This window comes from Gavia stellata, chromosome 16, assembly GCF_030936135.1.
Source record: "Gavia stellata isolate bGavSte3 chromosome 16, bGavSte3.hap2, whole genome shotgun sequence".
In the NCBI taxonomy this organism is placed as follows: domain Eukaryota; kingdom Metazoa; phylum Chordata; class Aves; order Gaviiformes; family Gaviidae; genus Gavia; species Gavia stellata.
In genome coordinates, this window is record NC_082609.1 from 611,596 (window position 1) to 633,135 (window position 21,540).

Below are 21,540 nucleotides of genomic sequence, written 5' to 3' on the forward strand. Positions count from 1 at the left end.
CACAACAGCTAAATAAAACTTATTTTTAATGTATTTTCACCACTTCTGTCCTTCTTGGGCTTTACAGTGTCTGCTTATAAAGATGTGATTACCTTCTGTACCACGATCTACTTGGGACTTGAAAATGAAATATTGTAAGGCAGCCTATTATATTAAAAAGCTAACTAAAGTGTACCAACAGAAATAGCCGAAACACCAATAAAAATGTCAACCAACAGTTGCAACCAACAGTGCAACACTGAAGACCACTTTCACATTTGAAATGCTGTTGACAAAAAAAATAAAAATCAGAAAATTCATGGAGAATCATCTGAGGATTGCTCTGCACCCATTTAAAAAAAAAAAGTAAAATGTATAATCTTTACTCAGCAAAATTGCTATTTGCCATTTTAGATGTTTTCACCTCAGTAAAAAGAAGACCTATTATTCAAACCTGAATTATTAGAAAGATGGGTATTAAACAAACCAGCTGTGTAAGTGTTCTGAATTTGTCTAAACAAAGATTTCTTGTAACTGAAAAATTCAGCAGACAATAAAAGGAAGAACTATTTGAGTCCAACTGGATTTGTTTTCCTAAAAGACTCTATAAACTGAATAAAAGCCACAAGATTTTTGCCCTTTCTTCCTTATTTAAGATACAAGAACAATTTCCCTCCAATATAACAACACCCATGGATATAATGTGGATTCAAATAAACACAAGTCACAGAATATGACCAGAATATGACTTAGGGATGCGGACAGGGGGAGGTAATTAATTTTTTCCTCATACTCCAAATCTATTTATATACTTGGTTTTTGAAGATCTGAAATTTAGCATTTCAATGATCTTCATTCCTTCCTGGTTTACAGTCTTTAGAATAACTGAATTTTCCCCTCACTTTCTATCTTTCTGCGATTGGGATCTTCTCAAACACGGGAGCACGTGAAGTACTTACTTTCTACTGGAGTGGAAACACGCATTTACCTAAGTGTCACAGAATTTGGAAGCAACTCTAGAACCAAATACTCTTACAATACAGTGGGAAACAAAGAAACTATAACTTTCAGACTCAAGACCAACTCAAATGGATACTTATAATCAGGACTTCAAAATATTCTTAAGGGATATAAGGTATTAGAAATGTTCCCATTCACATTTTCAAACACAACCATTAATGGTCTAAGCAATTTTGCCTGGTATACCAGTGTATTTTAAAAAAAAAAGGAAGTACCTTTTTCTTTCAGTTCTTGGGGTTTTTCCCATGTTGACTCCAAAGTCCTATTGTTATAATAGTAAGTCTTTCCGTCTGCTGTTTTGTACTCTGTCCACTCAGAGACTGCCGTTGCTCCAGCCAACGTAGCAGGTGAAGCGGCAATAGCAACCTGAGGATGGATCATAGGTACAATGGGAGGGGCCATGCCTGGCAAGACACCTGGGTAAAGAACAAAAAAAAAAAAGAAAAAAAGAAAAGAAAAGAAAAGAAAAAAGGAAAGAAAACAGTAAGTCACAATGGAGTACCTAAGAACCAAAACCTAACACTTTACTGACTTAATTTACAAATAATCAAACTATAGAAATAAATATAAAGATTGTTTTAAAAATTAAATTGGAAAGCAATGCATTGTTACTATATTTCCTTCCTGTGTTTTACAATCAGTAATGCCCGTATTACCAGGCAAATTAGATAGCTTTTTCTTTTAGAGTAATGTGTAATTCTGCACAGCACAAAGCTTGTTAGTTTTTAGACATTCGCTTTAACACTTCAAAATTAAGTGCTCTATTAAAAAAGTCTTTATTAGATCTCTATAGCAAACAATTATTTTTTTAAGAAAATCTACTCCACTGTTTAATTATGCTGTCATTTTAAGAGATATTCCTATTGCTCTTGAAAGAAGACAACAGTGGCTTGAATTTGAGCCGTATAATATGGAGTAGAACTCTGGTAAATCTTAAATCCTGACTTAAAAAAGTTAACGTTATTTTAGAGCCTTGGATAAAAACTGATGAGAATGAAATAACTTCAGATTGTGTGACGGTTTTGTTTAGTACTGCCGACCGATTGAAAAAAACATTTTATTCACATCCTAAAGCAAAATGGCAACTAAATATCCAAAGATAAGAAAGCCAGAATGCTACATTACCCTATTATTTCTCTACTCATGCCAACAAAATGGATATACTGAACACATTTTGAATGACAAGTTTTAGAAAAACAAATTGGATAGGACTAGAACTACAAGATCATAATTTTGAGCCTTTAACATTTCTATGAAAAAGTATCTTTTTAAATAGTGGAAAAGCACACATTACACATTGCTATAAGGTACTGTCAGTAAGTGACTTTTCTTAAATCCACAATTTGAAAAATGAAAATTTATACTAAGACGCACATACACGCACACCAACATGCGAGCACAATCATGTCACTATACATGTGGAAGTAGGAAAAACAAAAATCCACGCACAAGAAACTAATAACTAAGAAGTATGGGCATGAAGAGATTCACAGTTATTACAGAACTCAATGATTACAGAAAACTGTACTGGACTTTTTGTAAAAAGTAAACTAACACTAACAGTTATTTGGGAAAGTAATTTCCTGGCCAAATATGATATTTGCATTTATACTGGTTTTGAAAATAAAGTATATATATTCATTCAATTGGGGAAGCAAATAAATAAATAAAAGATAAACAACAACATTCACTACCATGCCAACTTACAGACAAAACGAACTAAGATGGTTTTGAAAATTACCGGTCTTGGTGGTAGCGACTGTCTTTACATACGGGCAGCTGACTATTTGCATCATTGCTACACCTGTAAAATGGATAAGCAAGCATGTTGGAAAGCTGCCATTGTATGTCAGCTACCACTGGGAGTCTGGATGCTACAGATTTCCTGCTACAATTTGGAATGCCATTTTCAGCTGGCAAAGAGAAAGCCTCCCGGCAAGAAAATGTGAATTATTTTTGCTCCAATATTTTATGCCAGATCAAGTATAAAACTGATTTTAGGCTGCAGCAACAGTTTCTGCTTACATTAAACCAGCTGTTTAGGAAATTATTGGGATGTCATTAAAAAGAAAAAAAGATATTTCAATGAAGATTCAGGGGTTTAAGTTCATTCAAGGGGGGACTCAGCTCTCCTTTAGGGCAGTACCATGGGAAAACCTACTAATGGTGCTGTTTTCCACTGACAGCCTTTGCTCAGACAGATCCATCAGGGGAGCAGCAACAAAGTGAAATGAATGGTCTTTGCTATTTTCAGTCTGCTGCTGCATTTAGAAAGCAGTGGTAAGAGTAGAAGGACAGTTTTAAACTAGTCAGACTAGCAAGGCATGGCAGGGTGAAAGCCAAGTTCAACCCAGAGGGAAAGCTGAGGTTATGAGGGTCATTACGGAAAGGCTGGAGGTGGAAGAAGGGGGGGAAAGAAATAAAAGCAGTGAAGCTGCAAACAGAGGTACACAAAGCTGCACTAGGTCAGTGGCAGCAAATATTTTCTTTATTTTACATTATCAAGAATGTCATGAGCTGAAAGATGCTCTAAAAGCAGCATAACTAGCCCTCAAAAAGGTAGCATCATGCACTGTTCTGCTCTCCAGCTCATTAAGAAACGACATAGAAAAGGCCACGAAGAGGGAAGCATCTCATCCTCTTCAATTAGATGCAAAATTCAGTAGGAAATTAGACAGGAGTAAGGGGAATGCATTTCCAAAAACCTTCATTTTGGGGTGCGGAAGGAAACTGTAGAAGTTCTCTCTACGTTGGTCCAGTCTGGACACTCAGAAACTGAAATACTTCAGAAACTTCCCCTTAAATGGTTTCAATTCCATCATCTGAGGTTGGAAATCCTCCAGCGCAATGTGAAATTAAACCCCTGTGTTTAGAACCAAAGTAATTTCTATTTTTCTTCATTAGAGATCTAGTACGGAAAGCATACAAAAACACTGCCAATTTATTTTAAAAATATTGTGAGAAGACAGAATTGTAATGTTCTTTAATAATAATTTCAATAAAAGAATCCAAAACTAGTTTTATAAAAAAAAGTATGACTTGAGACACAAAAACATTGACTCAAACAGCACTGAATGAAGTGTTTGTCTAAATTTTGGGGTGGTGGGTGGGGGGTAGGGTATTCATATTATGTACTTGAAAATTAATCTGAAAATTCGTTTTGTTAAGGAAGTTACAGCATGTCTTAAAACTGGGTCAGTATAAATAATGCCATCTGCGGGATAACTGAAATTAAAGATACTGCAGCGCAGATAAGACTTAGCAAATATGCAAGCTGTTTCCTCTGCCAAGTTCATTCTCAAACATACAACTAACTTTTAACGTATGAATTAAGAGAAAGCAGACTTACTTTTTAAGGTCTGAGATTACGAGATATCACTAATCAACTCTTCCATTGCTCCGTCTTACTATAGTATAATACAGAGATTAACTTTGAAATCACTTGACAATGGTATCGTTCAGTTCTGTCTCTGACTGGAGAGCAATCTGGCTGATGATATAGCTAGTGCTGAAAGCCCCAAACACCTACACATTAAAACTTTGTAAGTCTTTTTGACTTCACCTTATACTGCCATGAAGTAATTTTGACTTCTCTTTTGTTTCTTGTTACTGTAAAATATTTTAAAAGGTTTCCTTTTCTTTTACAGTGTTTATAAACCATTACAACCAACTCAAGCCAGAATTAGCTGAAAGAAGTGGACTGATTTTATTCAGGCAATAGACTCATTAGTGGAAGCACACCCTTTACTGCCAGGTATCCTTCCTATGTGTTATGAGTTCCACCCAAAAGGCTCATCTCACTGTGAGAACAGGAGAAGAGGCCAGATCTAAGACTTGCTACCAGGAAAATTCTGGAAAAAAAAAAAATTCAAAAATAAGTTTAAGAAAGAGATCGATGTTCTTGCTCTGCCTTTCCTTTTGCATTGCACTACTCACAAAACTTTTTGACTGAGCGCTTACGTAAAAACCCAACCCAAGCACACGCCCCACTGGCACTCCTCTGTGCTGCTTTGACCATCCACATTTCACCTGACAGTTCACACTTGAGTAGATGATTATATCCTCCAAAGGTATGTAAGGACCCTTCACTCTATGCTGATCCCTTGCTGGCAGTTAAGAACACTCAGCTGACCACCTTTAAGGCTTAACCCTTTTTACTGTTCTTCCAAAGCTCACAAATCTACAGACATCAGAATTCTCCCTCTACCCTTTATGCATTTTTTGTTCAGCCTTGAATATCATGTTCAGAATTGTTTTGAGACAGGGAACAAATACTATGAGTACTACACTGTGACTTCCTTTTCAACCAAATTACAGATTAAAGTAGTTTCGCCCAGTTACTTTAGAAGACTACCCTAAAAGGAGAGGCAACTAAAAGTTGGTGCTCTCTTCTAATTAGCAGAATTAATACCCATTTTAACTACTTTGATGCTTCTATCCTTTACCAAAGAAGTAGTATAAAGGATTACTTTTCATCCAACCAATTCGATGGAAGGTAAAGGCCTCCTTTCGTATGTACTGGATCAATGTGTTAAAAGGACAGCAGGAAAGAAGTCACGGCACTCAGCTTGTACAGAGTCAAAAATAGGAGGCTACTGCTCAGAGCTGCTGCTTTGTAATTCCTAACCAGAAACTAACTTGTATCCAATACAACTGCAGTCTCAAACCTTCCTTTGCAACAGAAAATCATTAGCTCTTGGCATATATTTAGTGCTACTGCACACTGAAAAAACATTAATTACTTTTGTACTGGAACAGGAACTCAACTGTATCATGCAAACTGAAACACGGTATTCAAGCAATGAGTGCATTTAGCAATCTCTTAGGAGGACCTCTGCAGCAATTACAAACAGCAGTAGAGTCCAAAATTTTTCCAGCCTAAAATTAGTTCCTTAAGTATCTAAATATTTTATAAAAACTTAAGAAAATATGATTTACCCAGGAACCAGTAGGCTGCCATCTAAGATTTCTTCTCAATGTTTTTTTACATCTAAAGCCTACAAATAATACCCTAGCATATTGAATTATGGTCCTCAGTTTAAACCTCAACATTCTGCGTAAGCATTCAGCATCATACTTGATAGTTGCAAACCAAGAGAACTGGAAACACCTAACATCATTCAGGGGTAATGCATTTGAATGGTAATTTTTCCTGCTCATAAATATATTATTTTCTTTTAATTTCTTTCAGCTATAATCCATGTCCTAATAAATATTTATGCACAAGACTTAAGGTCTAAATGAAGCAAGTACAAAAAAATTATAGCAATATTGCAATCAGTAAAATATAGTGCTACAATATTCTCAGAGTCATATATGGATTCCGTCCAGCAGCTCACTTTTTTTTTTTAAATACGATGACAAGATAGACATGTGCCAGGAGATTAAGAAGTGTTTAGTGCAATTCTTATATTTTCCTATCATGTAAAAGAAAAAGGTTTACATGTTTAAATGCAATGGTTTTCTGATACGTATATCAAAGAACTAGAAGTCAAAAAAATTTCATGTTCTTTGTTAACTAAAAAGTCTGTCTGCTAACCCTGAATTCTTTCAAAAAAATACTCTGAGTGGAGAGGATTCAGGCAAGTTCCGTACACAGTGGACACATGAGTGCAAACAAATTGACAACATGGACATGTAGCGGACAAGACAATTACAGTTTGCCAATTTACCTGGAAGTGGAATAGGCATGCCAGGAAGGGGGACACGAAATGGAGGTACCATTACTGGTGGAAAAGCAGGAATTGCTGCAGTTGGTTGAGGTACTGCATGAGGAACTGCAGGAGGCAATGTCTGTGGGACTGGCTGGGGTACAGTCTGCACAGGTGTAGCAGAAGGAGCAGAGGTTGAAACACTGACTGATGGTGTGGCAACTGAAACACCCGAACTCGGGGTCTGGTCTTGTGTGGTAGGTGCTGATAAAAAAAAACAAAGAACACCTTGTATCTTAGACACTACAATATATTTGCTGCAAACATACTGGCTCTCTGTTTCCCAACAGACTTTACATAAGCAGATATGCTTAGATATAATCAGCAGGAAGACACTCTTGGACAAAAAAAAACTTTGCCTTCCCTGTAACATTAAACATTCACAAAGAAAGTAAATTTCAAATTTTACTTTGTCCCATTCTTTACAACTAAGAAGTCTCTATAGCAGTAGCAAGGGTGTACCAAAGGACAAATATAGCCTCTGTATCCCTGTTCAGAAAAACAGAAAGGGAACATTACAGAGAGTTTTGAATGGAAAAAGGTTGTTCTTATGTTAAATGAACACAGCTTCTGCTTTTTAACAATAATGGCAGCAGCATGTGCATGACAACAGTCTGTCTAAAACTATGCTTATTAAGCTGTGATCCAAGAATGGAAAAATGTCAATAAAAAATGTATAAATAAGCAAGGAAAAAGGGAAGTACTTTTGTTCAGAAGCTGCAAGAACTTTCTTAACTTTCTTGGTCTTCAGTGCCTCCCAGTGGGAAAATACACTACTAGCATTCAATTCCATAATCCTTGCAGCATGACTGAAATCAGCACTAAACCGAGAGTAAGTAGTGCCGCGTATCAAAGCACTGGCAAACAGGAACTAGAGACATGACTGATTAAACTCATTGACCGGCCTTGCAAATTTACACTGTAAGATTTCGTGGAGGGGAGGAGAAACTGTCGTAAAAATGAACTAATTTTAAAAAAAAAAAAAAAAAAGAAGAAACCACACTAACTTATGACCATATTATGTATGGGCATACCGTGCATTTTCTTCAGCATTTAATGACTACCAGAAGCATTCCCAATAACATACCAGTATTAACATATTTAAACAAAGATTTTTGATCTGTTGGTAAGTGTTTCGGAAAGGGTGAAAGTTCTTAGCACTGCCTGAAATTTAGGGAAACAGAGCAGACAGTCAGTATGTGATTTGTTTTAAGACCTAAGTCAAATCAGTACCAGACAAGAATGAAGCTCAGCCAGAAGTCCCGTGGTTTGGTTTTTTGTTGTTGTTTGGGGTTTTTTTTTTTTTTTTCTTTTTACAGGCCAAGTCTAAGAGTTATAAAATTATTTTAAATTATAAAATTTTATCACCTAGGCACAGACACCAACAGTAACAGTTCTTGAAAGCAAAGACAAAGTTTAGCAGGTAGAACAGGTAGAAGTGGAACAGACTCTCAGCATTCGATATTAGGAAATTTTGCTTCAGAGAAGGCACACAAAGTGCTATTCCAAAATTAGGATCAGTTCTCAAAAGCCTTGCATTAGGCCAGAAGCTAACATTCACCTCCTACCTGATTCTTGTTACTCAGCAAAATGGTTAGAGTAGACCATATTCCAACAAAGCAGCTGAACGCAGTACTAAGTTACCTTTCAAATTAAATAAAAGCCCTAAAATCCTTTGAGCAATACAAATTATTTGCTATTGTAATGATCTGTCCTCCCTCCAGTGTTAACTGAAAGCATCATTTGAAAGTTACCTAAATTTGACTCCCTTTCATACAGAGATCTCTAAAGTTTGAGTTAAATGGTGAGTCTTGTCTCACCTGTTACAGGAAAAAGATGAAATAATTCCAGGGGATGCAACTATACACTACAGCTGGCGTTAGAACAGTTCAGCAATTGCTCATCTTCTGCATAGTCTTTGGCCTGACTCAGTGCAGGCATTTTTGCCAGCACAGCTACAATGATCAAGACTGTCAAACAATAGGATTCCTGATCAGCATAAATGTTGTGCTCTCAGTAGCTCTGCATGTAGACAGTAACACTAACCGAACTGTTCCTTAACAAGCATACCTTGCTTTGTTCATGCTAAGTGATCTTACTCATCGGTTGCTGGTGACATACTCATGTGCAAATAGTACATAAGATACATCTCTATATAGATGCTCTGCATTAGAGGCACTTTGTTAGCATATATATGCGAAAGTAGAGTATAAATCATACTATTTACATTATATGCAGATACTGTGTATAAACATGCATTATGTGCATGCTGCATCAATTCAGCTTCCTTTCCTCTTGAGGTTCCCTCCATTGGCATTTGCTTAAAAGCAAAGGCTCAGCCCATGTAAACAGCAGTAATCTTCACACTATTATTCAAAGGTCATGAGTGAACAATAATGGCTCTAAGGGCTTTCTTTTTCCTCTTTTGTGCAACTCTAGCAAATGGGGCTTAGTCTGAAGACTAACACTGATAAAAGTAATACCCAGAGGAAGCTCTATTCTGCAACCAACAAATTCTCCACAGCCCAGAAGCAGCACCCAACGATCCAGCCTCTTAAAGCAACAGATGCCCTTTCGGAAGCAAAGAGGAAATGCTACAACTGTAACTCCTACCTCAGATTAACTTTTCTTGTGAGATACTTCTAAACAATTTAGCTTTATCTATAGTCAAAAGGAAATGGACGCATAATAGCTTTGAGATGATGTGATAACAGCAGAAGAAAAATATATAAAGACCTAAAGAAAAAGAGCTGCATACTGACCTAGTATTACTCTCCTGAAGTAACACTTTCAGATTGCGAGGGGGGGGGGGGGGAAGGCTCGCATGCAAGTTTCTTCTGGATTAAATACTGTACTTTAAACTCATACTTCAGTTTATGTTGAAAGAATTTCCTCCTGGATACCAACTTTTTGCTGCAGTAATTCCCCAAAGCAGCATCCCCACCACCTGCTCCCTACCGTCGCAAACCTTATGAAACCCTTAGTTACTCACTGGAAATCGTCTGTGAAACTGAAGTGGCTGTGGTTGTGGTAGAGGTTGTGGAGGACTGAGTACTTGAGGACGTAGATGGAGATGCTGCAGATGCAGGGCTACTGGTGGTCGGTGTGGAGGCACCTACTGCTTGTGCCTGGGCTTGCGCCTGGGCTTGTGCAGCCAGCATCGGCGTCAACTCCGACTGCTGAATAACTTTGACCCCATCTGGCTTAGTCCACGCTGACTCACGTGTACGTGCGTTATAGAAATAGACCTACAATTTAAGAATGTCACCATCAAACAACTGCTTATCTGGAGGAGGAGCATTTATAAATGGTCCATTTCCTCCTGTTTCAAAAATAATTAATAAGAGGATAGACAAGAGCGTAGGATTTTACCACAGTGCCAGGCTGTGTATGGCAACATGCTCACAACAGCAGTAAACACCCATTACTTCGTCGTTTCTGGTAACCATCTTACCTTGCCATCTGGAGTTTTGTTTTCTACCCATATCTCTTCAGCTGGGGGCATCGCTGGTGTTCCAGGGGCACTGACAGGTGGCATTCCTGGAGGGAACATCATACCAGGAGGTGGTGGCATGCTACCCATGGGAGGAGGCATAAATGGTGGTCTCTAAAGGCATATAACAACAATAATAATGATGATAATAATAATACAAATTTCAAGCAGAGTTTTCCTTTATTAGAGCACCAACAGACAGTACAACTCTAGTAAGGTTAACTCTACCACTCTTGAGAGCTTTTTTAACAACCTAATGCTACCAGCTCAGAGAATGCACTTCCTAACAAGCCACCACCTATGGCAGAATAGCTGCAGTAAGCTTTTCACTTCTGAGACGCTAACATAAATGGAAAGCATCAGAAAAAAGTGGCATGAAAAGAAGAGGGGTGAGAGAAAACTTCTCTACTGAAAAAGTGAAAATATCCAAATGCAAGAAAGAGAAAGAATGGAAGAACTGTTCCTGAATAACTGCCACTCAGACATCCCCAGCTGTGAATCAAATATACCATTAAACAATGACCCTCCCAGTGAAGAAATATTTTTTTAAAAAACTTAAATTACAAGCAAGCATCCAATGTACTAGCATAGCAGAGCAGCGGATTTCCTTACAAGCCATTATACTTCGATTTCCCATTAACTAAAATTTCCCATTAACGAACTAGTGCTAATTTAAAAAAAAAAAAAAAAGAAGATAGATCAAATTACATTTTCATTACTGCATCATCATAAGAAATAGAGAACTGCCCTGCACACCACTGTTACCTGAAAGCCTGAACACCTGCTTTCTAATTCAAGGTACATTAAGTTCTTTTACTCTACTTGTTTATTTGGACTGTTCTGAAATTTTTTGTGTACAACAAGTATAGTGAATACGTCCCTATAAAAAAGACAGTCAACAAAATCCACCAAGTTCTTTAACTTATTCTGCATACACCTACAACTGACCTAATTATTTCCATCACCCCAGTTCTAATTGAACTTGTGATGCAAAAGATTTCCTCTTCACAAAGGCAATACCAAGACAGCTCACTAGTAAAAACCTTTGCGCTCTGCACTCATAACTGACAGGCCCAAGAGTGAAATGCACACATCCAGCAAGACTAGGGCTCTGCTGAAGCTAGGACATGTGCAGGAAATCCAGTGTCACAGAAACAACAACAACAAAAAAAAGCCATTAACGTAACGATAGCCTTTCTTTCCTTCCTTGTTTCTTCTCCACAGCTCCTCCATCTGGCCACAAGATGATCTTTCTCTTTACTGCTCTACGATCTGTAAAAAGAATCCAGTAGAGCTCACTTTTTCCCTGCTGTTGCTGCTTTCCAAAAAAAAAAAAAAAAAAAAAAGGGTTAGACTGTTCCAGGGCAGTCCTGGGAGCGAGGAGGGGATGCCAGGTGTAGAGCCAGGGGATCCAGAACGCCCTTCAGCTCTACTCTAAGCACACCCTCTTCTCCGTTTCTACCACAGGACCTTTCAACATCATGTCTCCCCTTGCACCAGAAGCAGGGCGAGAAGCTAAAAACCAAACATTCAGTGCAAAGCAGAGCACAGTGCTGACACAGCATGAAAAATTTAGACATGCTTGGTGCATGGATTCCATGTATGGTAACGAGTTGTAGAAGACACGCTTACTGCATGGCATGATAAAACAGCTATGATGTAACAGCTGAGAGCTGAAGCACATTCAGAATACAAATCAAACACATAAATCAAGGACACATAGCAACTAGGCTTGGGGCTTCAAATTAACTCTGGCTGATTCTTGAAACTGCAAGAAGGAAGCAAGGTCCAGTTCTCCCCTCTCAGTCTGAGTTCCACTGCACACTCCGACACTCTTCATTGCTTCAGAGTTTTCAAGGTAGTACACAGGCACATGAACATTAACACCAAGCAAGAGGGAAAATGGGATCATAAAGCACCAGAAGAAAGGTGCAGTAGGGGGAAATAGTCTTAAATAAACTTAAGCTGAGCATGAAAACATACCATAGAACAAGGCCCCTAGTACTGAATGAAAGGAAAAGATGACATTCAACGAGGTGAGTGGGGCTGTTTACATCCCTCAAATGTACTGTTTCAGTCTTCAATTCCACAGGACTTTTATTCAGCTGAGAATGTTTCAATGAAATGAATAGCTACTTCACACCTCCCTGAGCAGTCCAAGTTCTAACAACACACTTTATATCCGAGAAGATGGAGAGAAAACTGCTACGGAAAACATGCACTGGTTTCTTTCTGAAATCTTGTGCTCAGGATGATGACAGCACACAAAATTAAACTACAATTTGTTGTTAGATTATTTCAGATGAAGTCCAGCTTAAGTTCTTGTTCCTGCTCTCGCTGCTTCTTTGCTTCCTCTCATACTGCTCCCTCCATTTCACACAAAGCTTTCTGCAAAGCTATACAGTGAGCCAATCTGTGTTAAAAGTAATGTGGAAAAAAGCTCCCATAGCCCTGCTGCCAAAAAACATATGCAAAGCGGGGCCTAAAATACCGTGAAATAACCCATGTCAGCATGTTTTCTTTCCATCTTGCCCACATCCCTACATTTTAAAATAAATTTCACAGCACTGAAGTTTTCACTATTCTATTACAAATAGTGGATTTAAACCATTATTTATAAACCACATAGTACTATTCACCTCCTTATAGGCCCGCCAGCAGTTCCACACAGTAATTACACTGCTGTAATAGCACTGTACCTCTACAATGCTATGAAAACAATACATTTCTTATTCACAAATGTGTTGTACCTTTCAAACTGTCCAAGTCTCTGAAAAGTAGGCAGAAGAACTTAAGTATACATCACCATGAAATACAGACAGAAATCTACCTTACTTGAGCCCAACAGGCTCATACTATCCCTGTAGGTGCAAAGAATGCTCTAAGTTTTATAAAAAACAAAACGACGACAATAAACATATGATAAAGAGCATTCTCCCTCTGCCAAGAGTAAACTTATGTCAACACAAGGGCCACCTGCAGCTGCTCTAGTCAAATACTGAGACTACTCTTAGGTTTTTTTTCCAAGCGTTCAAGTTTTCTTTTGTCAGGGTGTTGACAATTTCTGGTGCACTACTAATGATGCACCCTCCCGAACGCAGTGCTGAAACAAAACACACCTTGTCACTGATTATATACCTACTTCTCAGAATTGCTACCTGTCCACCTAACCAATCCCTTGGTGATCAGTAATAATAAACTACCACAGCAATGGCAGGTGTGGCTCATGCTGGAACCCACATAGAATTCAGCTGCACCTCCTCTGTCACTCTTTGCGCGCATCCATCACTACCTCAGTAAGTGAACACAGGCAGAATTAAGATAACCCTAGAAGGCTGACGTGTACTTCACATGCCTGCTTTGAGACATTCAGAAATCCGAGCACAGCCGAATCCTGCATTCTGCACAGCCACAGGGCACCAACACAAAGTCAGGTTTTACAGACTCTGTTGGTGAGTGTAACTGCATAATCGATTAATTTAGAATTGCCTCAAAGAGCTAAACAGAAGTTGCATTTACATACCACAGGTATGCATTAGTTTTATAATTCCATGCATGAGCCTTATGTTTTTGTCATGCCCTGCTACTTTTTTCATCCATTTTAATGTCCTTCCTCTTATTAATTCCACATGTGAAAACAAACAAGAAACATCCCTAAATCCCAACTCAACAAACCAGGAGAATCTCCTATTCTTTACCTGTAAATGTGGAGGTCCCATTGGTGGAGGAATCCCTCCTGGAGGTGGCATCGGAGGCATGTTTGGATCAAATGGAGGACGTCCAAAAGGGGGGCGAGGTGGCGGAGGTGGACCTCGCATCATACCAAAAGGTGGAGGCGGTCGCATGAGAGGCGGTGGGCCTCTCATGACTGCGTTTGGTGGGGGAGCTGGGCCACGAAATCTCAGTGCTTGCTGCTGAGCCATTCTGTGGATAAGGCCAAAGGGAAACAAAGTTTATTTTCATTTGCTGCTTAGCTGTAGAAAAAATCAACTCTTACAACAAACAGGGAAAAACCCTAACAAAAATCAAAAGGGTGTGGAAAAAATGCCAAGTTTGAATAAACAAAGTTAAGTGTGCAACTACTTCAATAGTTTCTTCCCCTTCACAATTCAAGATTATTAGTCCTCAATTGTTAAATTTTATTCATGGAAATGAATAACCTACAGCTGGGATCAGGGCAGGCAGGCGTTGCAGAACCACATCCACATCTGCCAAAGCTCCTTCAGCATGACCTGCAACTCTGATTCCTGCCTGCACGTACATCCTACACTGCTCAAGCAACGTCTGACAATCGTACCAAGGGTTTTAATTATTCTGTAGTACGAGTGTCTGTCAGGACTATATACATGCTTCGCATTTGTGATCTACAGTAGGATTTGAACTCTGACCATCACACTAAACCCACTGTGCCACCCAACCCTCTAAACAGGGAGCTTTGTAAATGTATATATAGAAAAAAACGTTCACCTTTAGAACCAACAAACGCTCTTCTGCTGCTCTCAGGAAAACAATTTTGCCCACCATTTAGTGCCAGTGCAATACCAATGTTGGCATGATGACTCAAAATTGAAAAAAACAAAGGTTATGAGAAGGTGAAGGGCAACACACACGCAGCTCAGCACTCGGACCGCAGGGGCAGCCCCTGCGTCTGCTGACCCGGACTGTAAGCGGCGCAGAGAGCGCGACGGGCAGGCGCTGCCGGCGGGAGCTGGCAAGGGGGACCCCGCCAGGCACCCGACCGACCGCCCGCCTCCGCTCCCCGGCAGCCCAGCTCCACGCCCAAGAGCGGAGCCGCGGCAGGCGGGCCGGCGGCCCCGGCGCAGCAACGAGGGCTCGGCCGCCCCCGCGGGGCCCGTCCCAGCGCCAGCCGCACGCGGGGACAGAAAATGGAGGCGGCGAGAGCAGCTCCCGCCGGGCCGCCCGCCCCGGCCCGGCCCTGCCCCGCCCCGCTGGCCGCGCCCAGGCCCAGGCCCGCTCCCCCGCCGCTGCTGGCGGCCGCCCGCCGGGCGCAGGCCGGGCCCACGGGCAGCGCTGCAGAAAGGCCGCGGCGGGCGGGCCGGGCCGGGCCAAGCCAGGCCGCGACCCCCGCAAGAGCCCGCCCCAGCGCCCGCCGCCGCCCGGTACCTGAGCTCGCTGCCGTACCGCTCCGCCGCCGCCTCCCCCTCGCCGCCGCCGGCCCCCGCTCCGCCGCCGCCGCCCCGCTCCGCCATCGCCGCCTCGCAACGCCGCCGAGCCCAGCCGCTGCCGCCCCGGCCAGACCCCACCGCGCCCCATTGGCCGTCCCCCACGCCCGTCAGCGCCAGCGAGGGCGGGCGCGCCCTACGATTGGCCGCCGCGCCCGCCGACTTTGAATGGGGGAAGCCAGGCGCGCCGGGATTGGCTGTGCGCGGGCGTCCCGCGCCGCTTGCGGCGCCGGTCACGTGAGGCGTGACCCGGGGAGAGGACCGGAACTGACCTCACGTAAGACGGAACAGGCCGTAGGGAAAAAAGGACGGGATCTACATCCAATCAGCGGGCGGAACCCCGTGCACCAATCACATCCCGCAGGTGGCTGCGCGCTTCCAACCAGAAAAGCCAAATCAGAAGCGTCCCGCCCCGTCACGTCCCCAGGAGCGGGGCTCGAGCAGCAGCCAATGGCGGGGCATAAGGGTGCGGCAACCGCCCAGGAAACAAAGTTACCTGGTACCAGCTAATGAGCGGGCACGGGGGGCAGCCGCCGGCCAATGGGGAGCTGGCGCGGGCCCTGCCCCAGAGCCCCGCGGCCGCGGGGGGGCGCTGTCTGCTGGGCAGGCCTGGCGTCGGGCGGAGGGTCCGCGGCGGTCCCGGGGGTCGCCTGCGGCCCCGGACTGGGGGAGGAGGTTCCTCCCGCGGCCATCCGCTCTTCCCGGCAGGCAGCGGCCCGGGGTGGCGGCGGTATAGCCGCTGCCCGCCGAGCGCCTGTCCCCTCGCAGGCCCCTGACGCGGTCCGGGCCTGTCGGTGCCCGGCTCTGGCCGGTTCGCTTCCTGCTGGCGGCGGTGCCCGCGCCCCGGGGCAGAGGCGTCGGCCCTGCGGCCGTGCAGCCCGGTCGCGGGCGTGGGCGGCTCAGGGCGGCGCAGGCGGCATTCTGCCCAGCCTGGGCAGAAGCGGAGCGCTGCGCGGCCAGCGCCTGGGGGGAGCCGGTGGTTTGCTCCCACGGCCGCCTCGGCCTTCGGGGGGAAGGAGACGGAACGGAGGGTGTGCTTGCACCGGGTGCCTGAGGCGGAAGTGGCTTAGAACGTTCGGCAGCTGCCGGAGAAGGCGGTGGGAGCCAGCTCGCAGCCTGACGCAGAGCGCAGGGGCTGCAGGGTCCCCTGCGCCAGGGCTCCCCGGCAGCGAGAGGCCAGAGGGGCACGGGGGGCGGCCACGCGCCCTCGCCCTGCAACACGGACGCATCTCCTCCGGTGCTGGAGTCTCCGGCGCCGGGACAGGGGCGTGCAGCGGGGAGCAGAGGGTGAGGGGCTGTCCCTGGGTCCCTCTGCCCCCATTAGCCCCAGCCTGACGACAAGACGCTGCAGCTGCACCCTGCACCACCTCCCAAGTCCCTAGTTGGCATAGCTGCTGGCAAAAGTCCTAGTGTAGACATGGCTGCGCTGGCAGAAGCTCCTTCACGATGCAATGGCGCGGGAGGGCAAAGGGCTGCTGTGCCCGCAGCCAGGCTGGGATGGAGCAGGAGACATGTGAAACGCACAGCTAATCCCGCTGCCACACTGCAGCAGAGTGCCCCATGGTGCCCTGTGGACTTAGAAATGAGAAAGCTCATGCTGCACTGTGTTTACTGTGGGACTCATGGAGATGTGGGTGGGTTCCTGCTGCCCTGGGGAAATGGGGGACCCCAACGGGGAGGGAGAGGACCCCCAGGGAGGTGGCTGCGGTGGGGCCAGGTCCGCAGCCCTCTCTGGGAGGCAGTGTCGACGGGTTCCCCTGGGACATGGCCCTTGGGACTCCCCGGGGAGCCTGGCAGGCAGGTAACGAGCTGAGGACTCGTTATGTCTGGGTAACGTACGTGAGAAATTATGCAGTGAAGGAAACACACTTTCAGTTCAGACACCCAGTCCTGTTTGTTTTATGGCCCATGTAACTGAAACACTGAACACACATGAGAGAACAGTTATTCCTGTGAAACACTTGCTAGCCCTGATTCGTCAGGTGAGGACTGAGAAAACCCTAAATTTATGGGTAAAGCCTGCAATAACCAACTACAGAAACTGGGAGCTCAGCTGTGGCGCTGCCATTACGTTGAGACGTAATGAGATATAAAATATTCTGTTGAAAAGCCTCCTGCAGCTGAACTACATGTTTCAAAATAAAAAAAAAACAGAACAACAGGTAAGCAGCTTTTTCCCCCCTGCAAGGCCGCGTTTCGTGTGCCGGGGGACATCGCCACCCCTCCCGCTGCAGGGAGGACACCAGGAGCCTTGATGAGCCATCAGGTCTTTCCATCTCTAACTGCTTTGATTTTGTGATCCTACTTTTCCCATTCTTCTCTTTCTGTCAAAAAAAAAGAGCTGTCTTTTCTTAAATAATAAAAATAATCAGAATTACTAAGGGACCTTTTGATGGTGCTGCGCTAAAGAGACACTTAACGTACTTTGATTTTGCTACTCCATATCTTTATTCATGTGGTTTGCTTAAACTCGCTGCTGCCATGAGGATTTTTTGACAGTTTGGCGGGTGGCAGGGGCTCCCCAGGTGCCTGTGTGCCCTGCTCCATCCTAGCATGTCCCCAGCCTGTCCTCGCCCTCAACCCAGGTGGCAGCAGCTCGGTGGGCAAGGGGTCCCCCCCGGCGCCTTGGCCCCTCCGAGGAGCCGCGGGAAGGAGCTGGGGATAACCACCGCTGGCTCTGCCCGAACAGTGAGATGCAAAGAGCCTGTCTCCGCTCTGCGAGGGGAGAGGAGATGGAGCTGGAGTCCACACCGCGCGTCCCCCCTTGCCGGCGCTGTGAGTGATTGGCACTTTCTCACGGCAGGAGATTAAAACAGTTTTTGGACATGATAACTTAGATCCTCCCCAAACAGTGGGGCTGCCTGTCTTCCACTAGTGTCTTTCATTCCCCCCTTTTCATCTGCTTGTTTCAGTATTGTCTCAATAATTTATTACTTGCAGGCTGGCAGATAGGAGCATCTGCAAGGCCCTTTCCTGTGTTTGGGGAGAGCTGGCCCTGTTCCACACAGAGCCCCATGCTGCTGTGCCGCAGCCCCCCTTACTGCTCAGCTTTATTTCCTCAAAACATTTCAGCCAGTAATTCTCAGACTGTGGCTCTTGCAAAAGCAATTAATTGTGAGCTGCAAAATGCAAGTCATTTTGATGAACTTGATGGCAGCTACCTGTTCAGCAGGATGTGGCTTTTGGACATAGTACCATTTATTGTGCTTAATATGTACTTTCCCTAGATTTCATTCAAAATCTGAATTCTAACAATGCAATTTGCTGTTTGCAGGGACACCCTCACTAATTAACCAGCGGAGTGGGCTCCAGGAGTGCAGATAGGAGAGGGGACCGATGAGCTGCAGCCCCAGGACACGCTCAGGTCAACACCAAGGCTGCTGCAGAGCAGGACCTCAGCAGTGCCAGCTCATTCGTCTCAGAAAGCCTCAGCGCTGCTCTCCAGGCTGGGAAGGCACCGCTGGCCGTGCTCCTTGGGGGAACAGGGCTGGGGTGAGCACTTGGTTGGGGGATAGATCCCTCCAGGGGAAACCCAAACCTAAACTGACTGCAGTGGTCCTGGATCTGCTGATGTGGTAGTGCAAATCATACAAATGTAATGTCTTTTAGGCAAGCTGGGTAACCAGACAGTTTTTCAGAAAAGTCTGTGGCCAGGGCGCCTGCCGCAGCCTGGGTTCCCCTCTCCCTCTCACCGATCTGCCCCCGGCTCGTTGCTCATTGCTCGGGGTGGCTCGGACGCTGCTGGCTCCACTCTGCCACATAACGGTGCAGAGCTGCTGCCGCTGCTGCTGCTAGAGAAAGAGCATTCTCTGTGGAGATTTTTAAACTGCAAACCTTTTCAGAAGCTTAGATCTCTGTAGTTATTAAATGACTGTTTCTTACGTGGTCCAACTTCTTTGCCAGGCGTACAGGAAGGATGCTTGAAATTTCGCTCTCTAACCTGCCCAACTTCCCTAGGTCCAAAGCAAGTTGGCCTTTTTCTTCCTCTTTGCGGCTATGTGACATGAGCTGATTTTCATCACTTTCCTTCGGTTTCCTCTGGCAGTGAGTGTCACAGCCCTCGAGCTGCGGTGGGCTCCCATGAGGGCAGGTGCCCCGCACCGCTGCCGAGTGCTGTCCCCAGTCCATGCAGCTGCGATTAGCCGTTCTGCTGTGCAAAGACGCTGACATCTTGTAATTATTTTTTAATTTTTTTTAGATTTCAGGTTGAAGTGTGATGCTGAATTAAAAATTTTGCCCTGGGCTGCCTGCAGGGCCTCTCGGCTGCTGCAGTGTCAGCATCTGCCGGGGAGACCCCCAGGTCCCGTGTCGGAGGGCGGCAGCCCCGAGCTGGCGGCGGCAGAGGTGGGGGGGTCATGCCGGCGCGGGTGAAGGTGGCCTTCTCTTTCCCAGCTCTCCGCTCGGCCTCACATTTCACCATCGCCCGCAGAGGCGTGCGCGGCCCAGGGTGGGTCCCCAGGGAGGGAAGGTCCCTCCAGGGACCTGGCCCACGGATCAGCCTGACCCAACTGCCGGCCGTCAGTTAGCAAAAGCACGGCACGGCTTTGGCAGAGGGGAACACCGCGCGCCGGGTCTGGGCGTCCCTTGAAGGTGCTTGTCCCCGAAAAGAGCAGCTCTTGCAAAGCCGTGGGCGAGGCAGCCGCAGCAGGGTCCTTGGCCCGCGCCGTCGGCAAACGAGATGCCGTTTTTGTGTTCAGCATCAGCTGAACTGGGGGGGCTGGGAGGGGTCCCAGCCGTCCCCTGGGGCCCTGCCCTGCAGCCCTGTGGGGGTTAACGGGGGCTCCCCGGGGGGCTCGGCCGCGGGCGCAGCAGACACTTGCTGCAGAGGGTGAGATAAGCAGAAAGGTGTCTTGGACTGTGGGTCTGGTTGGGATCCAGTGCTCTCTGTTTTGGTAATATATCCATTTTTTCTCCTGGTGTATTTTTTTATGCAGAATAGCAATGATTAAAACACTAATTGGCTTCATTCTGGCTAATTGCATTTCACAGCGAACCTATTTGTAGGACAATCTTCTCATATTTTCTGGCTGCTAGGCTATTAAACTAAGGGCAGAAAAAACAATTTATGGTTGTGGTTTTCTGCGAGGTTTAAATAATTACTGGTTTTGGAAACACAGAGGAAAGAAGTGGTCTGAAGGAAGCCTGGGGAGCCAGCGCTGGGGTGTCCAGGCCCTTGGTGTGCATGCTGCAGCGGTGGTACCCGCCGTGCTGCTCCGTACCGCACTGCACCGCACCGCACCGCACCGCACCGCACCGCACTGCTTGCCACCCACCCCTCTGTTTCTGCAGCCCTGAAAGGGGATGATGTTATTTAAACCCTTCAGTAACCCTGTGATGGGGCTCCAGAGGGCTAAAATTTTGGGGCTGAAATCATGGGGCTGGCCACCCCCTGCCCCACGTGCAGCACGTGCTCGTCCCGCCCCGCCGTTGGCCGTGGGCGCTGTGCGTGTGTGTGCTGTGCTTCCGCTCGGCGGCGGGGCTGGAGCCGGCCCATGCCGACAGCCGCCGTCAGGCACCGGCCGGGCGTGGTGGAGGAGCGGACGGGTCTGGGCGTTGTTAAACTTTAAGAGGGCGCATCCCCATTCGTCATGTCAGCTGCCGCCCAGCACGGCGCACACAGGCCCCAGGCACAGAGCTCCCCAGTCTGGCCTAATGCTTTCCCTGTATTTATATGAAAAAATCCTGGTTTTCTGTACATGGGGAGTGTGTAGATTCCCCCCGACATGGGGGAAGAAAGCTGCGGAGCTTAGCCATGGCGAGGGCTGTGGAGACGGGCGTGAGGTCTGTGGAGGTGCCCAGAGCCAGCCAGAGCAGAGGGTTTCGCTCAAACTCGGACTCGTTTGGAGGTTATAGATGGAGTGTAACCGACAAAGCTGAGCCCAGCCTCTCTGCTGTTGGCAGCACAATCATCTCTTGCAGCTCCTTGGCCAGGAGGGGCTGTGCCCTGGCCATGCCACCCCACCCTGCGAGTCCTTCTGAAAGAGTTAGAGACCTGTGACTGCCGTCAGCCGCCGGGGCCTGGGAGCAGGGCCTGGCCAAGGAGGGCGCGCTCGGCCCCTCCCGAAATTCTGGGGGCGTCCAGGGAAACTCCTCCTGCCTGAAACCCAGCCACAGAGCTGACACTAATAGAAAAAGACCATTAAAAAGCTCTGTG

The 21,540-nt window shown here is 45.8% G+C and overlaps 1 protein-coding gene across 2 annotated transcripts in view; it reads right to left on the reverse strand.

The window, feature by feature from the left end:
- Positions 1 to 14,127, reverse strand: part of TCERG1 (transcription elongation regulator 1) — a 33,440-nt gene extending 19,313 nt beyond the window's left edge. For both annotated transcript variants that reach the window (XM_059825634.1, XM_059825633.1), the window contains exons 1-6: positions 13,902 to 14,127; positions 10,165 to 10,317; positions 9,703 to 9,958; positions 6,672 to 6,914; positions 2,741 to 2,803; positions 1,215 to 1,415 (exon numbers count right to left, since the gene is read on the reverse strand). In XM_059825634.1, the coding sequence (XP_059681617.1) occupies positions 1,215 to 1,415; positions 2,741 to 2,803; positions 6,672 to 6,914; positions 9,703 to 9,958; positions 10,165 to 10,317; positions 13,902 to 14,126 (1,141 nt within the window). In that variant the 5' untranslated portion in view covers position 14,127. The remainder of the gene's footprint in view (positions 1 to 1,214; positions 1,416 to 2,740; positions 2,804 to 6,671; positions 6,915 to 9,702; positions 9,959 to 10,164; positions 10,318 to 13,901) is intronic.
- Between the last annotated feature and the right edge of the window lie 7,413 nt (positions 14,128 to 21,540).